General features: G+C 36.9%; 1 protein-coding gene across 12 annotated transcripts in view; it reads left to right on the top strand.

The window, feature by feature from the left end:
* The window catches only part of agrn (agrin), a 282,960-nt gene extending 259,492 nt beyond the window's left edge, over window positions 1–23,468 (top strand). For 7 of the 12 annotated variants that reach the window (XM_059527817.1, XM_059527819.1, XM_059527818.1 and 4 more), the window contains 12 exons: window positions 3,491–3,625; window positions 6,032–6,122; window positions 6,768–6,932; window positions 7,100–7,211; window positions 11,444–11,560; window positions 11,956–12,139; window positions 12,612–12,699; window positions 13,627–13,650; window positions 15,606–15,638; window positions 17,806–18,030; window positions 19,183–19,286; window positions 21,074–23,468. In XM_059527817.1, coding sequence (XP_059383800.1) covers window positions 3,491–3,625; window positions 6,032–6,122; window positions 6,768–6,932; window positions 7,100–7,211; window positions 11,444–11,560; window positions 11,956–12,139; window positions 12,612–12,699; window positions 13,627–13,650; window positions 15,606–15,638; window positions 17,806–18,030; window positions 19,183–19,286; window positions 21,074–21,231 — 1,436 coding nt within the window. In that variant the 3' untranslated portion in view covers window positions 21,232–23,468. Of the gene's footprint in view, window positions 1–3,490; window positions 3,626–6,031; window positions 6,123–6,767; window positions 6,933–7,099; window positions 7,212–8,706; window positions 9,477–11,443; window positions 11,561–11,955; window positions 12,140–12,611; window positions 12,700–13,626; window positions 13,651–15,605; window positions 15,639–17,805; window positions 18,031–19,182; window positions 19,287–21,073 lie in introns of those variants that run through there. The other 5 variants (XM_059527822.1, XM_059527827.1, XM_059527828.1 and 2 more) reach the window with 3 other exon arrangements.
* The last annotated feature ends 3,215 nt before the right edge of the window (window positions 23,469–26,683 follow it).

Below are 26,683 nucleotides of genomic sequence, written 5' to 3' on the forward strand. Positions count from 1 at the left end.
CCTTTTGACTTTAACATATTTTCTATGAACACTCTCACTGGTTACGCTAGTGTTGTCTCAAAAAACAGATTGCTGTTCAATTTGGTACCAACAGTGATGCAGCAATGACAACCTTCACCTTTAACTATACACTACTGAATTATAAAAGGTTCTGCAGTCACTCTCTGTTGAGTTCTGAATATCTGGACTTGACTGTATTGATGGAAAATTCAACAGGGCAGAGGATGCTTGTCTAATCAGTTTTTAGCCTTATGGGTATGTAAGAAAGATGAGTGTTTGCCCAATGATATGAAGGCAGCAAGGACAAATGTGCAGCGAATACAAAAATTTCCCCAGTTCTGAATATACACACCATAGATAGAAAGTGAAACTATTATATAAAACAAAATCAAACATTATTCAGTGATATCAGAGCAACTTTTGAAGCACCAAACCTTTAAGCGAATCTGTCTCTCATCGACAGGCAGGGTTTTTCTTCTGTCTCTATTTATTTATTTTGAATAAATGTGTTTAAATTAAATAAAACCTAGCAATACCATAATATATTAAATATTTGTAAAAAAAAAAAAAAAAAAAAAAGAAATATATATATATATATATATATATATATATATATATATATATATATATATATATATATATATACACAGTACAGACCAAAAGTTTGGACACACCATCTCATTCAAAGAGTTTTCTTTATTTTCATGACTATGAAAATTGTAGATTCACACTGAAGGCATCAAAACTATGAATTAACACATGTGGAATTATATATGGAATTGTATACATAACAAAAAAGTGTGAAACAACTGAAAATATGTCATATTCTAGGTTCTTCAAAGTAGCCACCTTTTGCTTTGATTACTGCTTTGCACACTCTTGGCATTCTCTTGATGCGCTTCAAGAGGTAGTCACCTGAAATGGTCTTCCAACAGTCTTGAAGGAGTTCCCCCAGAGATGCTTAGCACTTGTTGGCCCTTTTGCCTTCTGTCTGCGGTCCAGCTCACCCCAAACCATCTCGATTGGGTTCAGGTCCGGTGACTGTGGAGGCAAGGTCATCTGGCGCAGCACCCCATCACTCTCCTTCTTGGTCAAATAGCCCTTGATGCCTTCAGTGTGACTCTACAATTTTCATAGTCATGAAAATAAAGAAAACTCTTTGAATGAGAAGGTGTGTCCAAACTTTTGGTTCTGTACTATATATATATATATATATACCGTAATTCCTCAAATTAAAACCGGTATTCAAATAAACGCCGGCAAATAAAGGCCGGTCTTAAATAAAGGCCGGGGGAAAATTTGTGCAGCAGAGCCAGATAACGAACTTACATGCCCACTGCCAGAGCGTTTCTCGTTCTCGAGTCAAGAACCTGTTGCATCGGTTTTCGGATCATGAGTACACTGAACCGAGAACCGTTTCTGTCGGATGCGTCCGATTCGAGAACCGAGGAGCTGATACTGATACTGCGCATGTGTGATTCAGCGTGAAGCAGACTGACACAGAGCGTCTGAACCGAACTGATTCTTTTGGTAATTGATTCTGAACTGATTCTGTGCTAATGTTATGATCTCAGTCCACTGGAACTATATATATATATATATATATATATATATATATTATAGATTCATCAAGTATTTGGCATACCCATTAAGGCAGGTCTTTATATTTCTAGTGCCAATTTATTCCTAGTACGTAATGCCAATTTTATGATGAGCATTTTCAGATGTCACACAAAAAATTTTCAATCTTTAGTCATTTTTAGAAAAAGACTAAAAAAAAATTGGATTTTTGATTGTCAAAACCACAAATTTGATGGTGATTATGCAAAAAAAAATCCTGTATCTTAGATCTTACTGGGCAATTTTTTTTTTTATGTTAAAATAATGTTAGCAAAAATTATATAATGAATAATAAAAATAGTTTACAACATTACAGTTTGTATTGTATTTTTGAACGAATTAATGCAGCCTTGGTGAGCATAAAAGAAGTCTTTTTTCAAAACAAGAAACCATACCAGCTGCAAACTTGTGAATGGTAGTATATATTCCACTGGTGTGCTTGGCCCTGTAATTACAGCTTGAAGCTGTGTGTTGAACTGTTTCTGGCTTTCTCATGTATGCCCATCTTTGCTTTCTCACAGCATAAAGAACGGTAGGAATCATCCACATTGTAGAAGTTACTGTGTTCTCTTTGTTCACTTTGAAGACGCTTTTTTTCTCTCTCTCTCTCTCTCTCTCTCTCTCTCTCTCCATCTTGCAGTGTTGCTCCAGACATTTGAAATATTGCCCAGAGTAAATTGCTCTGTTGTTCTGCTCACACGCCTTTATTGAACAACCTTTATAATTATACAGTTCAATATCTTCCACTTTATTTCAGTGCTGCAGAATGGCTGCAATGAGGTGTGTAGGAAAATGAAGACCCTTGGAAGTAGAAGTGTACACAAAGAAATTGGCTAGAGGGATAAATATGTGGGATAACCTTTAATGTTTAAAGAGCAGGATTGTAAGTTGGAGGGTTGCCGCACTGTCTCCATGATAGAGCGGCCTTATACTGAGAGTAAAAGAGAGAGCCACCTAGCAGAGCGTCTTAGAACGCGACGGGGGCTTTCATTACAGCAAGCAGCAGCTGCCGCCCATGGCGTGATCTCCTACTATGTTCTTTGTGATGATGGGAGTGTTCTGATGAGGCTATAAGCACCGACCTGAAGGAGTTTCAGTCTCAAACCAGGAGGGCACACAAGCACACCCTGTGGCATGGCAGCTTAATTTAAATTAAGTAAATAATTAAGTAATTAAATAATTCAAAATAGATTCCTATTAGAAAGCCTCTACACTCTTAAAAACAAAACATATTTATTGCAATCTATGGTTCCAGGAAGAACATTTAACATTCATGCAATCTTTCCACTGAACTAAAATTTCTTAATAGTGGAAAAAAATTCTTATTAAAAACATGTTTCACACTAAGGTTCTTTTGGGAACCTGAAATTGTTCTTCTATTGCATCAATGCGGAAGCCCACTTTTGGAAACTTTATTTTTAGAGCATGTTTAAGTGGAAATTCAAATCAGTTCACTCAAAGGCAATCTTTGTAACACTTCTAGGCAGATCAAATTCAAACTGTTTGTCAAAGTCATGTTTTAATAACATTTCATATTAGCAATAAAATGCGAAAACAGTGGTATCATCAATTTAGCTTCTTTAGCTCAAATCATGCTTAAAAACTGATATTTATCGCAGTAATGCTATCTTTCAGCTAATGGCTAGTAAACAAACTCCATCAAAAAGGTGATTGCCTCTTTTTGATTTGTAAGGCAGTACTGATTGCCACCGTATTCATTTCTCTTATTCATTTCAGTTCATCTCTTCCTTCTTACACTGTGACTTAACTAGCCAGTTTGAATGAGGATTGACATTGAAGTTGTTTGATTTCTCTCCAATTGGCTTCTTATCATCTTTTGTTTAACAAAAATATAAATTTCTTTTAACAGGTCCAACCTGTGCTGACGCCTACAACCCTTGCGAGCCCAGTAAATGCCACCCGTTATCACGATGCCAGGTCCTTCCAGAGGGAGGTTACAAATGTGAATGTCCAATGGGACGTGAAGGCAAGCACTGTGAAAAAGGTACAGTACTACATCATAGTAAAAATACAGTAAATGAGCGTATCGACTCTCCTAAGGACTGAAATAACTGCTACATCTCAGTTGTAATTTCAGTATTGATTTTTGTCAGGATCGATTGGTCTGACTTGGATATTGGAGGTAGAATCATCAAGGGGGAAAAAAGGGCTGAGGTTATGGTGGGGTGGTAAAAGTGAGATTCTCCAGTTGGCATCTCCAGTACTGTAAAATAGGTTCTACCAGCTAATATAATGGAGAGTCAGCATCTGGGAGGTGATTTAAAATTGTTTTCCTTATTACACTATGTCTGAGCTGCCATCCTGAACTGGAAGATCAAACAGATGGTGGGTTGAGGGGGGGTCGATTACTCTCCTATGGGAGCTGGACCCTAACCAGGGTAGAGATGCTTCGTTCTTTTGCCATTTCGAAGCTTTCATTAGCACTCTCACTCTGTTGCGTTTCCCTCTCTCACCTCATTAAAATTCCTACAGATGTTTAGACTGCAAGCATTAGAAAAGGGGAAACCAAATGAAAGGTTTAGGAACACACATGTGCGCAGGCGTATTGGACACCACCTGTGGTGCAGAGGGAGTCCCGCCCTATGCACTAGGCCATGATCCAGTTAAATTAAGGTTATATTTGCCTATATAGTGCAATAGTGACTGCCCACTTTTTTCAGCTCCATTGGTTCTGAAAAAATACTTCAAAGGGATTTTAAAAATGTCTACATTAAATGGGTGTTTTGGGGTGAACTGTTCCTTTAATGAGAAAAAGAAGGACTGGTGGAGATTTCTTACAGAATTATGGGTAATGTAGTCTCTCATAAGGATTCCCGGTGTTAAACAATACAAAATAAGTTGAAATACTTCAGGCTTATTCAACAAAAGCATGTGCAGTCGACTGACTTTAAATGTTTATAAAGTATTGTTAAAAATTCCCTATGAATAAAATGAAAAGGACTTTAACTTTTGGAACCTGATTGTCGCACATTATATGTTTTCCAACTCATTTCTGTCACCATTAAGTTTTTTTTGATTGATTTTTAACTTAATTTTCAGGACTATCAGGACTGTCTGGATCAGCGATACTATTTCAGTATTTTTATTAACAATATGATGTCACTATTAGTGGGCGGGCCAGTTTTTGTCATTCACAAGGTACCCCAGGATTGTAGCATGTCATTGCACACACATGCAAGCACCTGTTCAACCCAGAACTGTCAAACGAGAGGCACCATAGAGTCAATTTTTTGTCTAAGAAAGTCTCCATTAGCGAGTGATTAAAATAAATTGAGGTGAAACAGAATCAATGAGTTGAGCACATCCATCAGACAGAGTGTTTTTTATTTTATTTCTTGAATCAATGAGATGAGTAATTCTATCAGTCAGCTGCACATCATGATTAATGGGGAGTCAGTCTGGCAAAGTGTCCAGGCAGAGTGGCTCTCTCAGATAAGACACTGTCCAGCCCCGTTTGGCTCTTCTGAAATGAGTAAGTCAGAAACAGGAGAGTGTTCCCTTCTGGATGAGGACAGAAGATAAATACTGTACATGCAGCATGCTGAAAGAAGCAAATTTACATTACGTAACAGTCTAGTCAGGAAACACTTGACTCAGGAGATACAATACGCTATTGTCTCTGAAGCACTGCAAGTAATGTGTGATTCATTCATTAGCTGCCATTTGGAAATGAAGATTTTTGTAATCAGTGAATAGTGTTTGAAAAATCAGTGTGGTGTATTTCAGAGTAATAAATATGTTCTCATAATATATAAGAAAAAAGTGTCATAGTTTACTAAACAAATGCTTAATTCTAACGCTAATTTACAATATGTTTGTGTATTACAAAAGGGTCAATAGTTTACAATTTCTTTTCTACTAGATTTGTGAAAGTGGATTATTTTATATAAAAAAATTGTATTTTAGTTGAATATTTCTAAATAAATACTATAAATTGTTGTAGTTTTATGGAATACTTCTAAATAAACAGGTAAAAACAAATAAGGACTGTTCAGTTGTCCTGTACTATTGGATGTTGCCAAGTCTTAAGCTGTTTGCAGTACAGAAACAACGGCTTCACCTTTGTCACTTTCCATTTTGACTCCTCACTTCCTTGGGGTGTCTGCAAGTGTTGTGTCTTGTTGTACAATAGCGAAGCTGCTGCTGTGTTAAACAATAGCTAATTAGCTTTTTAATCTCAGTCTACCCTTCCAGACTGAGCATGCGCTCATCCTATGTAATTACTGCAGGATGCATGCTGGGCTGTAGGCAGTGCTATGTGTTGATGGGTGTGAGTGTATGTGTGATCGGGTAAGCTATACGCTGTCACTGTCTGGTCTCATAATTGCAGGAACATCACAAACACATTAAGTTATCTGCAAAGCATAATGGACTTTTTCATATTTCTCAGTTTCAAACCAGGGAGGCGCCTACATTCCTTACTTTACTGGAGATTCTTTCCTGGAGCTCAAGGGCCTTCATCTCTACGGCCAGGATCTGAGGTATTGCATTACATACTGACTATTGTTTATTTTTTGCATTTATTATTATGATGCACATGGTAGTGTTATATTAGTAGTGTTCTTCTGAATTGAGACAAGGACAAAGTCCTCTCCGTTTGTGTTTTTTATTCATTTATGTTAGTTATATTCAATTGTGTTGTATATGAATAATATAATAATTATAACCATCATCATCATCATACAATGAATAATTTAATATATATTGTTTATTTGTTACTGTTACTAATTATTGTTGTTGATAATATTTTAAGTTACTAAACATCTTATTAATAATACCTTCTTTTTTCAGACTAAATATCTTATTAATAATGCTTTCTTCTTAGACCATTACTCTAAAAAATACTTGGTAAACACCACTGGTTTAATTATGCTCCATCTCACTCATATTATTTCATGGTTCAAGTCATTTCAAGTTCATTTAGATTCGGACATGTTGAATTTGATTCAGAAGTTATGTTCAGTTGGTTGAGCTGTTAACTCAGTAATTAGTCCATCCATTTTCACCAATTTTGATGCATATTTGCTGACTGAATGCGAACACTGTTTCTCACAATATTTTTTGACCGTCTCAAGGAAGAAAACCTCTTTTATGTGTCAAATCGAGTTATCCTCATTTGTTAATAGGCAAAAGTTCAGCATGAGTGTGGTTCTGTTGGCCAATGACTCCAAAGGCATGATCTTCTACAACGGTCAAAAGACTGATGGCAAAGGAGATTTCATCTCTCTCTCCCTGAATGATGGTATCTTGGAGTTTAGATATGACCTGGGCAAAGGACCAGCTGTCATTAGGTAAACATCACTCTCTATAGTTATATTCAAATGGAATTCAATTAAAATTACTCGACTGTGTTGTGTTCTGTTTCAATTTATCTAACTGTAGCTTTTGGGTTTATTTTCATATTGCTATTAAAAGGGGCAAATAAACATTTCCCCATCGTTTTGTGTGTGTGCAACAGGAGTAAAGAAAAAATCAAGCTGAACGAATGGAGCACAGTGAATCTGGAGAGGGCCAGCAGAAAAGGAGAGATCAGCATTAATGGCAAAGACCCCGTCAGAGGAGAAGCGCCGGTATAAAAACCCTCTTATGCTTCTAATACTGCCCCGTAAAGGCCAAAAACATAACTGTTCTTAACAAGAACAAGTCAAACTAGCTGTTCCGTCCCTTTCCAGAAAGTACTGTGATGGTAGTTCGATATATACAGTGGAGTCCAAAAGCAAAAATAGTTTTTGGACTGAAAATTACAGAGCCCCGCACATGACATGCAAGAAAAAATAAATAAATTGTGTGCACGAGTTACTATTGCATTACCTTGATTTGCTAAATCGTGCGCACGATTTAACAAATCAAGGGAATGAATTAGTAAATCGAAAAGTTTCATTCAGGTCATACAAAAGAAAGGCAAACAATAACCAAGTTCTAAACTTTTTTCAAATAAACTTTTTTGTCAAACTGCTATGCTGAGTATGTCAACTGTGTTAAAATATATTAAATTAAGAGTGTAAGATACAAGCATTTTAAGACTTTTAGACCCCACTGTACAACATGGTATTGCATGATTACCATATTCATGTACTGACATTTCAGATAATGCTATGGTATTATGATGGTATATTTCAAAGAAACCATGATATTACCATGACGCTAATAGATATTGTCCGGAAAGTCATGCTTTGTTTGGTGCATTCTTTGAAGTTTAGTTGGCTGCTTTTCACGCAGGGTCTGGGGTGCATGTGTGGGAAGCTTTCGAAACTTCCCTTTTTTACATCCCGTACTTGTGGTCTTTTGTCTGTGCCCTCCATTTGCTTTTAATTGCCATGTGGAAATGACTCTCTATCTGTTGTGCTATGGATTCGCACCCACTCAGATCAATCCCAGCAGCTTCGTGTCAAAGCCGAAGTACGACAGCAGAACAATGAGGCCATGTAATAATCTGGAAACTCTCTCATCCTTCAGTTATTCTAAATAGTGTAATTTGTGATTAGCTTCATGTAGTCTTACGCGTAGGCACTTAAGTGTGCCTTTTTTCGTCATTAAACCTTCCTACGTATGATAATTGTGTTTCATTTCAGCAGTAGAGGCAAGAAAATCTTATTAAAGCGAAAGCGTGAGAGGATGAGAGCGGAAAAAAATGTGAAGAAACCAGAAGGGTCTTGTTCCAAAAGGGCTGTCTGCAGCAAAACCCCAAGAGAAATACTTTCCCATTGCCTCGATGGCCTCGGTCGTTCCACTGAACAGACTCTAACTACACCGCAGTATCACAAAGCAAATATAAATAATGCGGGTGCAGTAGTGTAAAACATAGCGCAACTTTAATGCCATTTCTGATTTACTCTGAACATTTGTTTCTGAGGCACTGTACGCAAACATATATATTTATTTACGTGTGACCTGCATGCTAAGTGACTTGCTTGAGCTACGCGTGTGAATATTTTATTCCTCAGGCTTACCGTTTACTGCATGGGTTCTGTTCTGCATGTACTGACATTCTCTGTGTTTTCTACACTGGTAACATTTTTTTTCTTCCTTCCCCTGTGCTCTTTTTGTGTGCTGTCTGGAAATAAGAAATCACGCAAGGTAATGACTGAAGTCTGAAATCGCTTTCTCGAATCAACATCCTCATTCCCACCAAAAGCAACTGTCCATTTCAGCTTCATTGTCCATTAGTCGAGATCTGGTAGAGGATCAAATGAAACGAAGGGGAGGCTTTTTTCCCCTCCTCTTCAAACCATTCCATATGCTGAAAGGAACGAGGCAGAGAGAGATTTGGCTTTCAACTCAGACCAGCTGGTATGGGGGCGACGAGGGAGAGAGTTATCATTTGACCACCATTGTTTCATCACCCTTCCAACAACAATGAAATGTCTTCATTAGTCTCGCGTGGGAGGGCCATTAAACCGCCTCACTGTGGATGTAGACTGTGAAAGAAATGCTGCTGGCGTGGGAGAGAAAGGGAGTGTTATCAAGAGAAGAAAGAGATGCGAGAGGAATAGCGCGTGGTACAGAGCTAGGAGTTGGACCCTTCATGGGTGTCAAAAAGATATTTTTTTTGTTTGTTTGTTTGAGGTGGTACCAATGACAGTCCTGGATCACTTGCTGCTCTAGGCAACACAAGACATGACCAAAGAGAAAGACATTCTATAAATAAGTGCGAGACATGATAGTCTAGTGAGAGAGTTTCTTTTTAGAATCCAAGTGACTTAGATGATCAGATGTGTAACTTTTGAACCCAAAACTTTTTTAACTTTCGAGTTAGGGTTAAAAGTCTCTTATGTTCCCCAATGCTGCATTTATTTGATCAAAAATACAGTAAAAACAGTAATATTGTAAATTATGATAGCAATTTAAAATAACTCTATTCTATTTCTATTTGAATATAGTATTATAGCTTTTTCCTACATATACATTCAAAGTAAAATGCATTCAAACATCAACATTTCTCACATTATCACAGTTTATTCGCTATAGTTTAGAAAATGGTAATAAAATATGACAAGTACTCGAGGGTTAAAAAACTAAATCTTGATAATGTCAGATAACTTTGATAGAAGGGCATGTAATGGATTAAGTTGAATAACTGTCAGCTGTTAAATTGAAGTAAACAATTAGATAATACCAATTTAGGTCAACCAGTTACCAAGCAATGCTTCATTTTGTTCAGTCTGGTGTAAAAAGGTCGCATTAGCAATTAAAGAAAAAACACTTAAGCAAAACATGGTCAGGTCAAAGAGTCTGAATAATTTTGGTCCCAAATTTTTATCAGTTTATTGCTAGTGATTGTATGAAGAATTTTTGGTTATAATATGTCACTTTACTTTATTTTGCTATCCTCACTTACATAAATTAATAATAGTGTCTTGCTCCCACTAGTAAAAAAAATATTTTTATAAATGAAAAGTGTCTTTACTGTCACTTTTGATCAATTGAATTCATTCTTTAAAAAAACATTTCGGACCCTAACCTTTTTTGTGACCATAGTATATCATTAATAAAGATACATTTTATAATTTTTTTATTAATGTATAATATTATTGGTGATTATATGACAGCTAGTGATGATTTTCATTTGATGATTTCTTTTTTTAGTTTAAAGCAAATTATTTGTGCAACTGTCTGCTTTTCTGCCAATGTGTTTTAAACAAACACTTTTTTTTTTTTTTTTTACCTACAACAATCGTACAACTTAATTATCGAGGATACTCATTTTTCTTGGAAATTGCATTTCAGATTCTTGGCTCAGAAATCGGAGGGGGCACGTGCCAGTTTGAGTGGGCATGATGCTTCAAGGGCCCTTTGGGGAAGCTTCCTAAATAACACCGGCAGTTAGCTATTCACTTCACCTGCTCAGTCTTAGCCTCAGTCTCAGCTCGTGTTGGCAGGGATCGGGAGAGTGAAAATGTCTCTCCCAGCTTGTGGCTGTCAGTGCATTGCAGCTTTGTGTCAAGACTTCTCATTGCACACGTCTCTGACCACATGAAACAGCAGCTGGGTGAAAACATTCCTGGCTATGCTGTCTTGGCCCAACCACATGCTTGGATTGGCCTCCGGGTCGGTAGCCAGAGCTTTTCAAGCCCTCGCCTGTATCCATACTTAGCTATTCTTCTTTTTATAACGCTGGAATGAGAGCTGGACCACACGTCAGAAATTAGCATTACTGTTGATGTCCCATCTTTTTTTTCCCCGGCAATTAACTTGCCTTTCCCCCAAGGCAATTATTGGCCTACATAAAACAAAGATTTTTAAGTAGAGCCTCAACCAGAAAAATCCCGCTGTAACCAAAGCGATTTTCACACAGGTTGGAGAAACGCTCATTTCATGGTCATCTGCGTTGTGAGCGATACACCAATTAGAGTTTACAGCTCAAGATTTTAAAGGTCCGAGGAACAATCAGGCATCCATTACATTATTTCATTTAAAAACCATCCATATCAATCGTCCTCATTTCAATCTCTGCAGTTTTCTCTCTCACTTTTTTCTTACTCTTTTCCTCCTGTCTTATACGTTAGAGTCATTTACCATTCAGGGAACTGAGCTTGAATCAATTATGGTTTTTTAATACAACACTCACATTGATGTGGATAAGGATTAGGTGTAAAAGTTGAATCAATAAGCCTGCTGATGTACAGTAAACATCTACTCTTATACTGATTGCTTTTACTGCAGTTGCTCTCCTAGATGACCCATAAAAATGTATAGCCATTTTGTTTGCATTAAAGGATGTGACTTTTATTAAGTCTGAAGTGCGAGTAGAGGATAAGGAACAGTTTGTGTGATTTCTCACGCTCAATTTTGTGCTCTCCAGAATCAGCACACAGATCTTAATCTGAAGGAGTCGCTTTTTGTGGGCGGAGCCCCTGATTTCCGCAAATTAGCCAGATCTGCTGCGATCAAAGATGGCTTCAAAGGGGCCATTCAGAAGGTAAGAGCTATTATAGATGCATTAAAGTCACAAATTCTCATTAACATACCATTTTACTTCAATCAACTGATATATTTTTTAGAGAGAAACAGGATTTTCAGAGAGAATAAATTTGAATTTACCCATTGGGAATAAAAAGGATAGTAAAAAATGGATGTTACTTACTAGAATAAAGCCAGAGCCAAATGTGATTTGCTGTATGTTTGGGTAACATTGTCCAATAGCCTGTTAGGCCTTAATGACATCAAAGGAAAAGCAAAGTTGTTTCAGAAGAAGCACAAGTTACTATATTTGGGTACAAAATCACAAAGAGAACCCATTTTTCATGCTTTCTACTTTAAAATAGGAATACGTCTAAAAACATGCATTAAACATGAACATTTTTGACTCAATAGATTACTCTGATGGGAATTCCAATCCTGAAATCTGATAACGCCATTCAATCCAGTGATGTGTCCATGTATCCCTACCACCCCTGCTCCAAAGATGTTTGTGAGAACGGAGGCCGCTGCAACCCTCTGTTGGACAACTACGAGTGCGTCTGTCGCCACGGATTCACTGGACAGCACTGCCAGGACGGTTTGTGCCTTATTTCATCACTTTTTTAATGCAGAATTGTATTACCCAGTACGGCCTCTCCTCCAACTCCCTCACACTCCTTTAAGGCAAGATTTGCATACATCTTTGCATACATCAACAAACGACTCACTTAAAAGGAAACGCTCATGGCAGCTTTAGCCAATCATATGCACCATATGTAGATTTAGCTAAATCCACACCTCCAAACTTTCACAAATAATTCCAGCCATCATCCTTTGTTCCATTTGTATGCTCATCACAAACACACATTGGCACTGTTGCAAGAAACCCAAGAACTTGTGATCACCTCATTAACCTTGCTGGGCCCTACTGTTGTATTTTTAACCTTAATTAAGCCACACAAGCATTAAACCTGTGATATATCAGGCTTTCCTTCTTTGTTTTAATTAAATAGTGCTGTGTCTCACATCAATTGGTGTAATTTCATTCCATCTTCTCTCCTCCCTTCCAGCAATAATCGAGAAATCCGCTGGGGACGCCGAGGCCATTGCATTCGATGGTCATACATTCATTGAATATCACAACGGAGTCACCAAGAGGTAATGTCAATAGCCTCCCCGATGATCATGATCCACCCTGAGCATGCCATCTCTATATTAGCAGTCAATGAGGGGTGATGACAAGCTAGATTACTCTGGCCCAATTTAAGGTCCAACGTGCTTCTTCGTTTTAGCTAATGCTTTGATCTCATCAATTACCACTTCTACTGGCCTGTCTCTTTGGTTTTCCATGAACCCTGCCTGGTTCTAATTAGTGTAGCACCCGAAGGAGTCTCATGACTCCACTACGACGTTACCACACTTATGCGCTGCAATGAATCTTCCTCCACCATTACCGGGATCTCAAAACCACACATCTCAACTATCACACATATCCTAAAGCACCATGGTTGGTCATGTCTTGATAATTGCTTCCTTCTTCACTTATCAGATGATTTCTCTTCCTTTGGTTGGTCTGATGTGTCAGCGGTCCAGCAAGCACCAATTACGTTAACATGTTCTTGGTTTCTAGGAGAAAGAATCCATTTTTCAGCCCATCACAAGTTTTATATATTCTATTGCAATATCTATTCTAAAACATGATGAACTGCAGAACTATTTGACTAGATTAACTCTAAATTGTTTTTTTGAACAGATTCATTTACATGAGGCATCCATTTGAAATCCCAGTCCTTCCAGTGCTACAGGGAATCTTTTTTTGAACTAGATGAACTGATTCACATGAGAGTCCGCATTAGAAAAATGTTTGTACAGCTGAGAAATGCACCTCGTAGCACTTATTTCACAAACTAGCATTCTGAAAAGGGGTGAATCTCAATTTGAGACATACAGTGAGGCACTCATCTCTGATATGTGTTTTGTGTGTTTGTGTCAATCTGTCTGTCTCTATACACAGCTTTTGTTGTATTTGCTCTTGTCTGTCTGTCTCATGTGAGTGTACTCTGTTGTCTTCTTTCTGCTCTCAAGCCAACTGACCAATGAGATCCCAGAGTAAGTAACCCGGATACATTCTGGGATGGATTTGATTAAGCGAAACTAACCTTTTTTAAGAAAACCATTGACTTAACCCAACATAAGACATTTGTTTTTTCCTTGTATTCCCATTTACATCAGAATCAGGAAAAATACAGGGCTCGTCTATTATACATAAATATATATTTTTTTCCAGGAAAGGTTGCATTTTCATCAGTTTCAGGAATGCATGCTTGGCAAGAATGATGATGAGCATTGTGATACTCTGATAGATTCCCACATGAATCATGCATGGAAATACCTAAACTGATTTTGGAAATATGTCTACGTGTATTCTTGTGTGAAAAAAGAATGAAAGCCCTTTTAACTGCAAGTATAATTTGACTTTTTAAAGCTTGATATACATCAATATTTAGTTGGTATTTACAGCTGGGTTTAAATGGCATTTTGCCGGCCCATTAGGGAAATGTTCAATCTGTTATAGTGTTCCTTTTAGTGATTCTTATTTTAAATTATTTGTTTCCTTCTGAATGTAATTAAGTGTCTAAGTGGCTGCACTGAGCCCTTAAAAAGCTGGCAGCTTGATTAAATGGAATTATGTTATGTATTATGCTCATGAAAAGTTCCTGCCCGGCTTTTAAGCCACGTCACTTTGTTTGTCAAATCGCTCCCAGTGATTTCTAATAATTGTGCCCAAGGATGAAAGCGAAAGTGGCACATTAATCAAGGATTTGTCTCTCAGAAAACTGGACGCAATTAAAGAGGCTCTGTCCAGTAGAGAGAGCGAGCCACCGCTGACATCAATAACAGTTAGGGACAAGGCCCTCTTCATTGACTTTCACTCTTCTTGGGGTTTAATATGTGTCACTTCCTGTACAAATGAAGTGCCAGATTAAAATTAATCTCAACCAAGAAAGCTGACCGGACCTTCAAAATGAGTGTCATCAATTTAGTTTGATCTGGTTTTGAACAGAGCCCTTAAAGTTAATGAATTCCTCAGAGGACGCCGGCATAGTGGCACCGTATCAGTGGGAATAAAGTAATATTTCTGTTAGTATTTACTGTGCTCTTCATCTGTCTTTATTTTCTCTCTTTAGCTCAGCAGCCTTGGATCAATTTACCCATTTTAAACATTTAAGTGTCCTGTTCCTTAATGCATTTTTATTTATATAATTGGTCTTTTGACAAAAATAAGTATCTTTTATTTAGCTTGTTCCAAACTTAGTGAGTTATCTTGCTGCCTTCTTAGGAAGCATAATTACTCTCATTGAACCCTTTAAATGACCAATTTGTAATGCTTTACATAAGCAGAAAATCACATTATATAAAATGAATCTTTACTTGCATTTGATGTTAGTAGAATTTGACATTAGCATGTTGCTAAGCTAACAACACACTACTAGCATAACAACATAAAACACAACAAACTCAGATTTATTTTTAACACAAGTATTTCTGATAGTTTTCAATACTGAATATAAATAGTCTAATCCATCATCTTGAGTTTTTTGGTTTTATTTGTAGTAAAACCATGGTTAACTTTCACGAGGGTAGCAAACCAAGTAATTAAGTGGACCTAAAAAGCCTTAAAATGCTGGATCCATAGGCAGCTCACTGGGTTTTGGAATGTCTTTCAAACAAATGCTCACTTAGTTGCTCTTTTTCTCACTTTCTTGCTCTCTTGACTGGTGGAGAATGATGGAATTGTTGATAAATTGCAGTAACTCAACCATGTGACAGCGAAGATCAATAAAACAGCATGTCAGTATACCACTGGTACCACAGATACAGTCTTCCAGTGTTATTTCTTTGCCTAGGCTGGCATAACAACTGAAAGACTAGAATAATTTAGTGAGGTCACTCCATCTTCTTGCCGCAGGTCTTCTTGTCTGTATGTTATGCGATCCTTGTTCTTCCCCTTTGCCCTTTTGCGCTTATTGCATGCCTATCATTTCTTCCCTTGCTCCTCTAAGCCCTGAGTCACTGGAAAACCCATCTGACCAGAGGTGAGTCCCCTCTGCCTGAACTGTTTCCAATGGCACGCCGTCCTCCCACACTCAGCCACCCTGCAGAGGCCAAAGGCCAGGGCTTTTGTCAGGTAGCACTTCGCAGCTTGCACTCTGACATCATTTGTAATACACAAGCCTTGATAGAATATGTGGGTTTTTTCCATTTTCTATGCCGATTTTGGGGCAAAACATGGATAATTCTGCATGATTACTTTTAATATATGACATGCTCTATCATTTTGAGTTGTAAGTTGCAGTAAATGTACATAATTAAAAACCTAAAATCCTAAAAAGGAGTAGTTTCCACATAATTTATGAATGATCATGTGACACTGAAGACTGGCCACTAATGGCTGCTGAAAATTCAGTTTAGGATTAAATAACGTTTTATAATGTTAGAATATTAGAGGGTTATTTCAAATTGCAATAATAACTTAAGAGACTTAATAATAATGGAAATAATCAACTACCCAAAATGATGGAGCAGTATTGTAACATATTAAGCAGAATACATGTGCTAATACAAAAAAAGCATCTAGCTTGAGTTCTGTGACTGCAGATTCTTTGTGGACCTGCTAAGATATTAGAAACAGGTACAGTATTTAATGACTATTCCCATGTGATCCACTGCCACCTATAGGTGAACAGCATAAACCACGCTAATCACTTAAATTATGAAGAAATGATGCACCACCCTATAACACAAGCTGCTGCTCTCAAGCAAAATACTCAAAAGAGATCTGTTTCTTTGTAAATGGAATCCAGCTTTAATGGGTTAAGCCCTACTTCTCTTTAGAATGTTCTAGATGCTTGAGATCCTAATGGGACGTGAGCAATAATGAGCTCAGCAGAGTGGTGTATAATCACAGTTAGCTGCCCTGATGCCATAGCTCTGGCCTAGGGCCGCGCGAAGGGAAGGTCTGTGGAAAGAGTCCAGTCAGCACATTACACGTGTCTCATCGGGAAAGAATTCAATTACAGCAAATAATTTTTCAGCTTTACACCGTCACAGGCTCATCAACAGCATTAGCATAATGAAATTCTTTAATCAAACTAATTAAGATATGTTATTTCCAATTCCAAAGTCGTAAGTATGGCTGCTAATATTGTGATTTGAAATTTGACTTGTCACTCAGGCAAAGCGTCTGTCTTCAGATGAATCGTTCCACAAGACAACACGTATTGTTGGACTGGACTCTTTCTAGGTTAAATTACTGAATAAAACAAAATGCACCTGCGGCTTATTTTTTCACCAAGTTTTCACTTTGATCGGAAACACAAATACAAACAATCTCACAAATAAACATTGCAGTTTGCACACGGTGGAGAAAGTGTTTCTTTTTGCCGCGACGTGGCGTGAAGATGCGAGCGCAGACGCCATCTGCTTTCTTTTCTTCTGTGTGTCCGTTGTCTTGTTCCTCTCCGTTTTGTCTTTGTCTTGTCTGTGTCTTTTTTTGTGGTGTTGTCACTTGTCTTACTCCTGTTTACACGTTACTTGATTTAGAAAACAAGCCCCCACACTCTCACTATTCTGTCTCACAAATGGCTCTCTTGATGCCACAACTGCAGGTATACCACTGAGAACAAAGAAATTGTTGTAAAAATAGCCGTTTTTTTCTTCTGTGGTGTATCTGTGTGTACTTGCAAAGGGGGCAGAACACGAGATGTGTTGGTTTCAGTCAGCTCCCCGATGACCTGAACAATAGCTCACTCCGAGTGACTCTGTCCTCCCTGAGGACGGGCAGATGTCACCTTCTTTATGCCTTACAAGGGAGTGCTGCATCCAGGGAACCAGATCAAAACACACATTTGATGGCAGCTGATATGGGCATTCTTCCTTAGCGCTCCCTGCACAGGAAGAGAAAATCTAGACCTTGAAGGCAAAATAGGAAGTGTTAACATGGAGATAGCCTAAAGTGTGTCACACATACGCCCTTCCCCCATCAGCGTGGCCTAGTTTACCTAGTTTCAGTCTGCTCATTAGTTTATCAAACCCTCACTGGGTTTTTGACTGTATCGAAGTTATGTTTTCACCCATAATTCCATCACTGTTGTTGTTAAAGTAGCAGGTAAGTCAGGGCTTCAAGCACGTCCTGCGGTTTACACGGCGTCTCTGAAATGGCAATGGTTTTGTGATAGCATTTCCTGTCTCTCTTTGATCTAGTGAGAAGGCCCTGCTGGTGAATAAATTTGAACTGAGCATCAGGACTGAGGCTACTCACGGGCTGATTTTGTGGAGCGGCAAGGGATTGGAGCGATCCGATTACATCGCCCTCGCCATTGTGGACGGCCATGTGCAGATGACCTATGATCTTGGCTCTAAGCCTGTGGTGCTGCGCTCCTCTGTACGGGTCAACACCAACCGCTGGATACGAATTAAGGCCAGCAGGTAAAACTCTGAGAGTTATTCCATCATCGCCGCAGGTTTGACATAGAGTAGTTGCAGACATTTACAGGGCTCAAGAGAAAGGATTTTTACCTTGTGCTTGTCCTTTCAAGCTAGTATTTCAGATCTCTACTTGACCTGCCAACAGCTTTATTGGACCTCAATAGCAATTATACATTTTAGATTAATAAATTAATAATAAAAAAAATATATATATATATCTATATATCTATATATATATATATTCTAAAATTGATCATGTTTGTGATTTACATATATATATATATATATATATATATATATATATATATATATATATATATATATATATATATATATTATAAAACTATTTTAAAAAATCTAGAGTACCATTCAGAAAAGTTGGTGTTGGTGGGAATTTATTTAATGTTTTTGAAAGTTTTTTTATTCTCACTAGGGCTGCATCTATTTGATCAAAAATACAGTAAAATTGTGAAATACTATTCAATTTACAGCTTAATAATTTTCTGTTTTAATATATTTTAAAATCTAATTCTTGTGATGGCAAAGCTGAATTTTCATATGATCCTTCAGAAATAATTTTAATATACTGATTTGATTTCTTCTAAATGTCAATGTTGAAAGCAGTAAATTTCAACAAAGCCTAATTTATAAACAATAATTTTACTTAGCTGACACATTTATGCAAGGCATACAATTAATTACTTTTTTGAAGTTTTGTCAACTTTCCCAAAACTCTGGCCATCCTTTATGATTCAGCCCTTCTTTACAGTATATATATGACAGGGTTTGCCATAGAACTGTTTGCTAGCAATGATGAACATTTATATTTATCACAGTTTTGCCATAGAAATGTTTACCAGCAGTGGCAGTCATTCATATTTGCCTCTGGCGTGCCAGACAATTATGTTTACCACAAATTTGCTGTAGACATTTCCCATTGGTGGCATGTTATTCAAAGCGTGCTGCAGGTTTATGACTGCAAGTGAAATGCTGCAATCTTTTTTTTTCCACATTACTACAATTTCATTTGCCACAAATTTATTACATATTAACCGCAGGCCAATCTTCCAGAAATGTGTAGAAACATCCCATTTTCAATGTTAATGCAGAGCTGTGACTCACTATCTTGCTGTACTTCTCTGCTCTCCACAGAGCGCTCCGAGACGGCTCACTGCAGGTTGGTAATGAGGCAGCTGTCACTGGGTCATCACCCTTGGCTGCCACACAGCTGGACACAGACGGCACTCTCTGGTTGGGTAAGTCTTTGCACAATCATAGCTAATTTACAAACTGACTACGTACACCTACTCCGACCCACCCAATATCAACAGTCCCTACTTAGCTTGTAATGTCTAATTGGATCTTCCCCCACAGCGAGTGCTTTTGAAGAGCTTGCCCCAGTGACCCCAGAGCATCTCTCAAAAACATCCATGTTAAAACACAATATTGCCTTATTATGGTTAATCAATAATTCCAGGATGAGCCTTTACTGTAGGGTGTTTCAAAAAGTGTTTGCTTTCTCTTTCTCTTTTGACAAACCTATAAAGATTAAAAAGAATGATTTATTCCATTTTAAGGGTGCAAAATCTTCTTATAAGGTTGCGAAAAGTATTTCAGCACAGGCCAGCCAGTATAACAGGTGCTGTGGATGCCCGGTGGCTAGAATACATTATCCTCACACAGCCCGAACATCAAGAGCTCCCTCCGAAAATCCCTTCTTTCAAATGTCATTATTTATTTGCTTATTCAGATGTAATTCACTTGAAATTAGCCCTGTCAGTCCTCCCGTCGCTAAGCATACAATCCGATTAAAGGGGAAACATGCGGGGAGGCGAAAGGAAGAGAGAAACGTGAGTGAACTGCAACAGGGGAGACATTTTTCGCCGTGCTCAAAGAGCAAGAGACGGAGCTGGGTTTTCAACAGTGTCAGATCCCAGAGGGAGGCGGGCGTAACTCTCATTCGGAAGGCTGTCAGGGAACATCCCCAGAGCCTGGCCTCCCAAAAACACTGTTTGATCTTCTCACCTGTTCCTGAGTGTTGTGTCTCTATCTTTCTTTATTCTGACACCCCAACGTTACACCTTCAGAGTCTCAGGCGTGATTAAGTTTTTAACAGTCTTCTACACAGGTTTTCCATAAGCCACAGACTGTTCATCGGCCTTTAATAATATATAGTGCCGTAGCTCGCCTGCGTGGCTGGTAATATCTCAGGTTACACAAAGATGTGCATTTATACTATGGGTCATTAACATACAGGACAGTACGAGTGGCCATGGTCATGGTTTTCAGAAATTGGTGTAATTGTACAGTTTTGTGATCTCTTGCTGAAAAAAGGCATTTATTTGTATTTACTGTATGTTTCATGAAGTTTTAAGTATTATAAATAATGTTTATATATATTTTCTTTACACCATGTGTACATTGCATTATACCCACCTTTAAAAAAAGCTGCAAAGAATTACTTATAATTATCATAAATTATTAATTCACAAGAAATAAATATTATATATATATATATATATATATATATATATATATGTGTGTGTGTGTGTGTGTGTGTGTGTGTTTGCGCGCGTGCGTGTGTGTGTGTGTGTGTATATATATATATATATATATATATATATATATATATATATATATATATATATATATATATATATATAAAATGTATGTCCGCCAAATTAAATCATTATCATCATTATACCATTTCGTTCATGTAGACTTTTTTGATATCAGAATAGTCCAAAAATATCAAAATTAAATGATAATAATAATTCAGAAATGAAAATCATGCTTATGATAGAAGATATGTATTTATGGGGGGAAAAAAGATCATCATCATCTCATATGCAATGTGATAGCATGCATTTCTGACAACCTCTTGAGTATGTTTTAAGTGATTGGATGGCTTTTTAAATCAATTGTATGCACTTGTGCTTGAATCAGTTGAAATGGTTTCAGTCTGTTTATTGTGTGAACATGAAGTGCTGTGCAGTATATCATGTACGCTTGATCTGATCTTGTCCATTCCTCTTGTCTTCAGGAGGTCTGGAGGAGCTGTCCATTACTCGCCGGTTGCCCAAGGCTTACAGCACAGGCTTTGTCGGCTGCGTGAAAGATGTGATAGTCGACGGGGTGGAACTACATCTGGTTGAGGACGCCTTAAACAGTCCCAAAATTTTACACTGTTCTGCCAAATAGTCTGGCACCACGTTCCTCCCAACACCATGTCTACTGCTGTAATTATTTTTCAATTTTTTTGTATGCTTTTCTTTGCCTTTTATATTGGAAAAAATACATCTTTTTAATTATAATTTAGTTTTTTGGTTTGTTTCTTTTTCTCCCCATCATTGCCTCCAACAATAATCAAGTCACCAGTCAGCGAACATGGTGTCACAAGACGAGCAAAAAGTCGTATTACATCTGTCCTCTTTCTATGACAAACAACAGAACATGTACTTGCTCATTACTTGAACAGTGTGGCAGATGAGGCTGGTACTGTTTGTGCCGTCTGGATTGCCTTCTCTCGGTGCCATAGCTTGCTGTCCAGCATTCACTATACATTCCTCTGAGCTGTTGCTGTGGTCCATTACTACATTTAATAGGGTCTATAACATGACATTCCACTTTATCGACTTGACAGCATCTGGTAAAAACACTGAGCAAGACCATGTATGATATTCCTCATTTATGATACCACTAACAAGGATGAAAGCTCGAAACTTGGAGTACTGATAGTAGCTGACATAACATTTAGCATTCCTCAAAATTCACCATTGTTTTTTTTTATGCAAACATCATTGACCTGTGAGATGTAATAAATAGTAACGAAATACATGAGACTGTGAATTTTGAAGATGCTATTTTTTGTTGCAATCATTCGTCTCATGTGTTGTGCATATCTAAAGAGCAATTACATATCTATATAAATATACTATATGACCACTTGTTGCATGCATCTTTTAAAGTGTTGCGTTGATTTTGCCTTGGTTTTCTTGATCTTCATCATTCCATTTAGGGCAGAAATGTAGCTGACTACACTGCAATCTTGACATCTGATCATTCAAGTTGGGAGATATTGAAATTTTATATATATATATAGATCTGCTATTTGTCAATCTGGAATTCTTGTGTGTGCGCGCGTTGGAAAAAATGGTTGTTGCAACAACTCAACATTGGGAGGCGCTGTAACACAGGAAGAGATGAGAGACTCAGGACACATCAGGGGGACAAAAACAGCATTTACATTCTTGGCATGTTCCGTCATTGAACAAAAATCATGTATTCACTGCATTTTTTGTTTCTTTTTTTCTATCGTATATCAAATGAAAATGTCGCTTTAAAATGCTGCCAGCACTTGCTATAAAAAAGGGATGATGTATGTAGACCCCTTGCATCTTATGACTGTGGCCCCCATAACAAATGTTTATGTTCTACGGTAACCAGTGAAAATAGTAATGCATGGGTTTGTCAAGTAAAAATGGTTTTTGTAACCTGTTCCAAGACGAATGCAATGCTGTGGTGCTGTTTCGGTGTAAGAAATATGAGTTTGATACCAGATGCTTTGCAATATTCCACTACAAATATGCCTGTTCAGGGTAAAGCATCATATCTGTTTTTTTTTTTTTTTTTTACAAACCCTGGAAAACGCAAGATCGTAATCGTAATCATGTGATTTTTCAAGTGTAAATTTGTTACTGAGGTTTTGTTTTAGTATTATACACTGGAAGCGAGTCCGAGGAAAATCAATCATTTATGTGTCTAGGGTTTGATCAGACCGAGACCGGGAGCCCTTCATTACTGCACGAGCTGTATGGACCATCTGCCCCTTTTAGTATAGCGCCCTCACCTTCACTTTTCCAGCGGACTGGATTTTTGATCTATTTTATATTAATGGGAGTTATTTTTTGACATCCTCCTCTAGTAGCTTTGCTCTCAAGGGACGAGGCTCACAGTGAGAACCGCCATGGAAATCTGCTGTGTGAATGGAAACTGAGAAATGCCTTAAATTCATACACCATTCATGGATGACAGAATTTCATGTCAATATTGTTCTGTGCTCTCACCTTAGCCGGTATATTAGCCTCATTCCCATCATGTAAATTACTTCATAAATGTTAATAATTATATTAATAATGCTTATGAGGATTTCCAGAAGGCCTCGATAATAGTGGTTCTGGACTCTACAAAAAATACTATTTACTGTACAAATACTATTTTCAGTATCTTATTTATGTCTTTAAAGGATTCTCAGTCTGGCATTTGTAAACTAGATCTGATGGGCAGTGCACAGAATGAGAGGCATGATGTTACCATTACTAACTTTATTACTTGTGTCTTGTGTTCAAACCACCATAAAATAAAATGTAAAACTGACCTGACTTTCTGTAACATTTACTCCTGAAAATGTCTGTGAATAAATCCCTCCAGTTCCCAAATGTTCTAATCCAGTGTCTCCCTAGTGTTAAAAGTTTGGCATTGGTAAAATGGTTTAACTGCTTTCTATTTTAATACATTTTCAATTGAAATGTATTCCTGTGGTGACAAAACGGCTTTACTGTGTATTTTTATCCACGTTTTATCCATTTAAGGCATCCTTGCTGAATAAAAGTATTTATCTAACTATATATATATATATATATATATATATATATATGTATGTATGTATATACAGTATAGTTACATACAACATATAACTATATGTATATAGTTAAATATATATATATATTGAATGCACAGCCTTTTATGTCAGCAACATATGGAATGTTTCTGAAGTGTTTCTCACTCTTAAAAGTTCATAAGATTTTGGTATCTGTACTAAATATTGTTATAACATCAAAGCATCCTGAAATAACACTAAATAAGAATGTTTTATTGTGTTCTTACAGTAGTGTCTTAATTTATAAGACAGAGAGTTTATTATTCAGTTATGTAACAGTCATTCTCTTAAGGGGATATAAAATGTCATCAGACATGACAAGCTCGGGGTTGCCTGGAGACGTTAGAGAAATAGATCTTGTCAAAGAACTCTGGTGCTAGGGGTAAAAATGGTAACTGGAAAAAATCCATTGGATTTGTCTGAATAGGAGAAAGCATATGAATGATCCCTGCTAGACGAGCAGAGGGTTCCTTCAGTACACATGCTCACAGCAGTGCAATAAAGGGGCTTTTACTGCATGTAACAAGGCTTCAGCTGTCTGGCTACATCAGGGGATCTGTGGCTCCCATTGTTCCTCCTCATGGGGTTTTAGTTTGGACTGAAGAGTCCTCGGGCTGTAAGGTCAAGGGGTGTCTTGGAACAGAGCTTGTCTGCAGCACTGGCTCTTCCTTTAGTGAATGATTTCCTTGAAGGAAAATTCACACAAAAATGAAAATAGTTCCAAACTAAGTTAACCACGTAATTTTCAACAGCATAATCATCAACTACGTCTCGTTTTGTTACTAAATGCATCCCAGTTTTGAATGAATCATTAAGTGATTGAATCAATGACTCACGCATGAATACAGTCACTTGTTTCATTCCAATGTATTTGAATGAATCAACTGAGCAATTGATTCAATAAATATAGAGTGTAATAATATATATTAAATAACTATAATTAACATATACAGATATATTATGGAAGTCCATTTTCACCAAAAAAAAAAAAACATTCAAAATTGTATTATAGTTTTTGTTATTATTTCAATTAAATATTTTTCATTTAATATTTATATTTTCATTTTATTGCAGATAACTGTTTTATGTCTCTGTGATTTTATGAAGTTTTAGATGTCATTTATTTAGTTCTAGTTATTTTAGTACTTCAACTCAAACTAAACATGAGAAATAAAATAAGTTTTATATTTTATGTTAGTTCAGTTAATGTTTATTTTATATTACAGTACTGAATTTTTTTTTGTTAATTTATCATAACTCTGATACTAATTATGATAAAAAGTCAAAATACCAAGTCATAATTATGACGTACTGAGTGTTATTATGAAAGCAAAAGTTACAGGTCTGACCTTATATATCATATGACATAAAAAGTTGAAATCTTGAGATGAGGATTATGACATAGCATATTTTACAATTAATTTGACTTTTTATGTCATATCTCATAATTTCGATTCACCAAAGCATACTTTTTACTTATGTGGGAAACATAATATATAATATATAACACATTATATCATAGTATGAAATTACTGACACTTTGTTTGCATTGGCTCTTATACTGCATAGAGAATGCCCGGTCAGACTCTCCAGCATAAGAGAAATCCATAGATAAAAACCTGCATTTCAGAAAATTGCATAACCACGTCCCTGGCAGATTAATCTTCCTTAGGGCCAGTGACGTCATGGCAGCCATGGCACTGCTGCAGTCCCCACAGCTGCCACCTTCAAATCACCCCAATGCAAATGGGGTCAGGCCCAAATGGAAACTGCTGAAATGAAAGCAGAGTCAACATTGCTGTTGTGTATCTTCTATCTCCTGACAAATATAGCAGCATTACAGCAAACAGAGTAATAATAAACATGCCTGGAAATGAAATAACGGTGATCATTTCAAGGAAGGAACTGCTAAAATAAGTCTGGAGGAAAATAAATCAATGCATAGTATACTGTATATGTATACATCACTTCATTATTTTTGGGCCTCTCAGAGGTGTTATTAGCTCTAAATGTCTGACACTGCCGCCAGAGAATAATTCAGGTGCCAATAGGTCCTAAAACATCCTTTACATAAGATCACATTATAATATTTCATATGCAGTATTCATATGTAACATTCTTACTTTTCATAAATTAGTTTTTTTTTTTTAGTACTTAAACTAAGCGAAAATAAAAATGTTCTGAAATCAAGTTTTTATAGTTTAGTTAATGTTTATTTTATATATTAAAGTTAATATTTATATTACAGTAATTATTTTTTATTTTTTATTAATAATAATAACTTATGAGAGTAAAAATTATTACATATTACATCACATGATTTGATAGACAAAATAACAACGACTTGACTTTTTAGGTCATAGCTCATAATTATGATTTACCAATGAATTTATTTCATGGCAAAAATTGGCTTTCATTATATAATACATTGTTTTGTCAAGTGACCTAACAATTTTGAGAAAGATTTTTCCTGGACTGTAATTTTTAATGTGTAATTCTTATATATGTTATTTTTTTAATTTTATTTTAAAGAAGGCTACATTTTGTTCATTTTTAAGAGCGCCATTTACCAATGTTTTACTTAAAGCAACAAAACTCCAGTTTTGGTTTCATGGAGTCAACACAGGGGCGCTGGACTGGGGGTAAAACCAGTACTGATTACCAGGGCCCCGAAGGAAGAGAGGGCCCTTGAAAACTCTGGAATATATATTTTCAAGGGGAAGGGGGGCCCATTAGGACTGCCTATGCATAGGGCCTGGGATCTTGCCCCTGAGTCAACATATAGGCCTAGACCAAAGATAGATTATTATGATTTCACCTTTGTAGCTCGGTTACAAATGTTAAACTAAGGTAGTTAGAGCCCAACCCGCCCGGTCTTTATACACTGAGAAAATAAAATATTGTCGTTGTTATGTGCTGTCACATGGTCCTGGGGAATGGTACGAGCTTGATAATAACGAACCGGCTGGATAAAGTTTTTCCAGTATTTGTGAG

The sequence above is a fragment of the Carassius carassius genome, chromosome 37 (genome assembly GCF_963082965.1).
Source record: "Carassius carassius chromosome 37, fCarCar2.1, whole genome shotgun sequence".
Classification (NCBI taxonomy): Eukaryota; Metazoa; Chordata; class Actinopteri; order Cypriniformes; family Cyprinidae; genus Carassius; species Carassius carassius.